Source organism: Protobothrops mucrosquamatus, unplaced genomic scaffold (assembly GCF_001527695.2).
Source record: "Protobothrops mucrosquamatus isolate PMUCROS unplaced genomic scaffold, P.Mucros_1.0 scaffold157, whole genome shotgun sequence".
NCBI lineage: Eukaryota > Metazoa > Chordata > Lepidosauria > Squamata > Viperidae > Protobothrops > Protobothrops mucrosquamatus.
Window position 1 is genome coordinate 1 of NW_015386521.1, and position 1180 is coordinate 1180.

The window sequence follows — 1180 nt, forward strand, 5'->3', positions numbered from 1 at the left end:
CTGCTGAGGTCAGCTCAGCCTTCGTGGGAGAAACCTTGCTGAAGGTTGGCGTGGTTTGATTTTCAAGAGACGTGAAGCCAGTCTCCACAGTGGAATGCGGCCTCATCGGGGTGGATCCGGTCACCTCAATAGTCGAGGTTCTCAGCTGAGCAGCCGTAGGAGATGTTGCCGAAGAGAGGGAAGGGCTGGTCCCCTCAGCAGCTGTTGATTCGACCCTGGCTGGAGGACTGGCAGACCGTAAGGAGACGGTGGTTTCCTCGGTAAGGGCAATGGAAGAGTGGTCAGTAGAAGGGGAAAAAGTTGGCGTAGAAACGGTGGTGCCTCGGGCAGAGCTCACCTCCGGTTTCGTTGTGGAAGAGCCAGAAGGCGGGGGTTGAGTTGTTGTCTCCTGCCGTGAGGTTCCTTTCGGCTGCATGGAAGAAGAGGGGGCGATGGAGGGACTGGTTTGTTCCTGGGCGGAGGTTAGCTCAGTCATGCCAACAGCAGCGGTCGTGGTAACAATAGAGGCTACCGACTTTGCGGAGGACATGGTTTCTGGGACTGCAGTGCTTGAGTGTGCCGAATGGAGCGAAGAGGTGGTTCTTCCTTCAGTTGGGGTGGACTCTGCATGAATAGAACTCGTGCCGTGGGATGCAATGCTGGTCTCCGAGGGAGACGATGGCGGCGAGGTCCGAGCTGGAGAGGATACAGTCTGCATGGAAAGAGACGTGGCCAGGGGAGACTCGGATGCTGGTGAAGCTGTTTTGGTCATTTCTGCTGAGGTCAGCTCAGCCTTCGTGGGAGAAACCTTGCTGAAGGTTGGCGCTGTTTGATTTTCAAGAGACGTGAAGCCAGTCTCCACAGTGGAATGCGGCCTCATCGGGGTGGATCCGGTCACCTTAATAGTCGAGGTTCTCAGCTGAGCAGCCGTAGGAGATGTTGCCGAAGAGAGGGAAGGGCTGGTCCCCTCAGCTGCTGTTGATTCGACCCTGGCTGGAGGAGTGGCAGACCGTAAGGAGACGGTGGTTTCCTCGGTAAGGGCAATGGAAGAGTGGTCAGTGGAAGGGGAAAAAGTTGGCGTAGAAATGGTGGTGCCTCGGGCAGAGCTCACCTCCGGTTTCGTTGTGGAAGAGCCAGAAGGCGGGGGTTGAGTTGTTGTCTCCTGCCGTGAGGTTCCTTTCGGCTGCATGGAAGAAGAGGG

At 56.9% G+C, this 1180-nt stretch overlaps 1 protein-coding gene across 1 annotated transcript; it reads right to left on the reverse strand.

The window, feature by feature from the left end:
- Positions 1–7: 7 nt before the first annotated feature.
- On the reverse strand, positions 8–1172 carry LOC107285276 (endochitinase A-like; the record flags this gene model as incomplete). The annotated part of the gene is made up of 1 exon (XM_015813450.1): positions 8–1172. A coding segment is annotated over exon 1 (1161 nt), but the record flags the coding sequence as incomplete, so codon positions are not given.
- Positions 1173–1180: the final 8 nt, after the last annotated feature.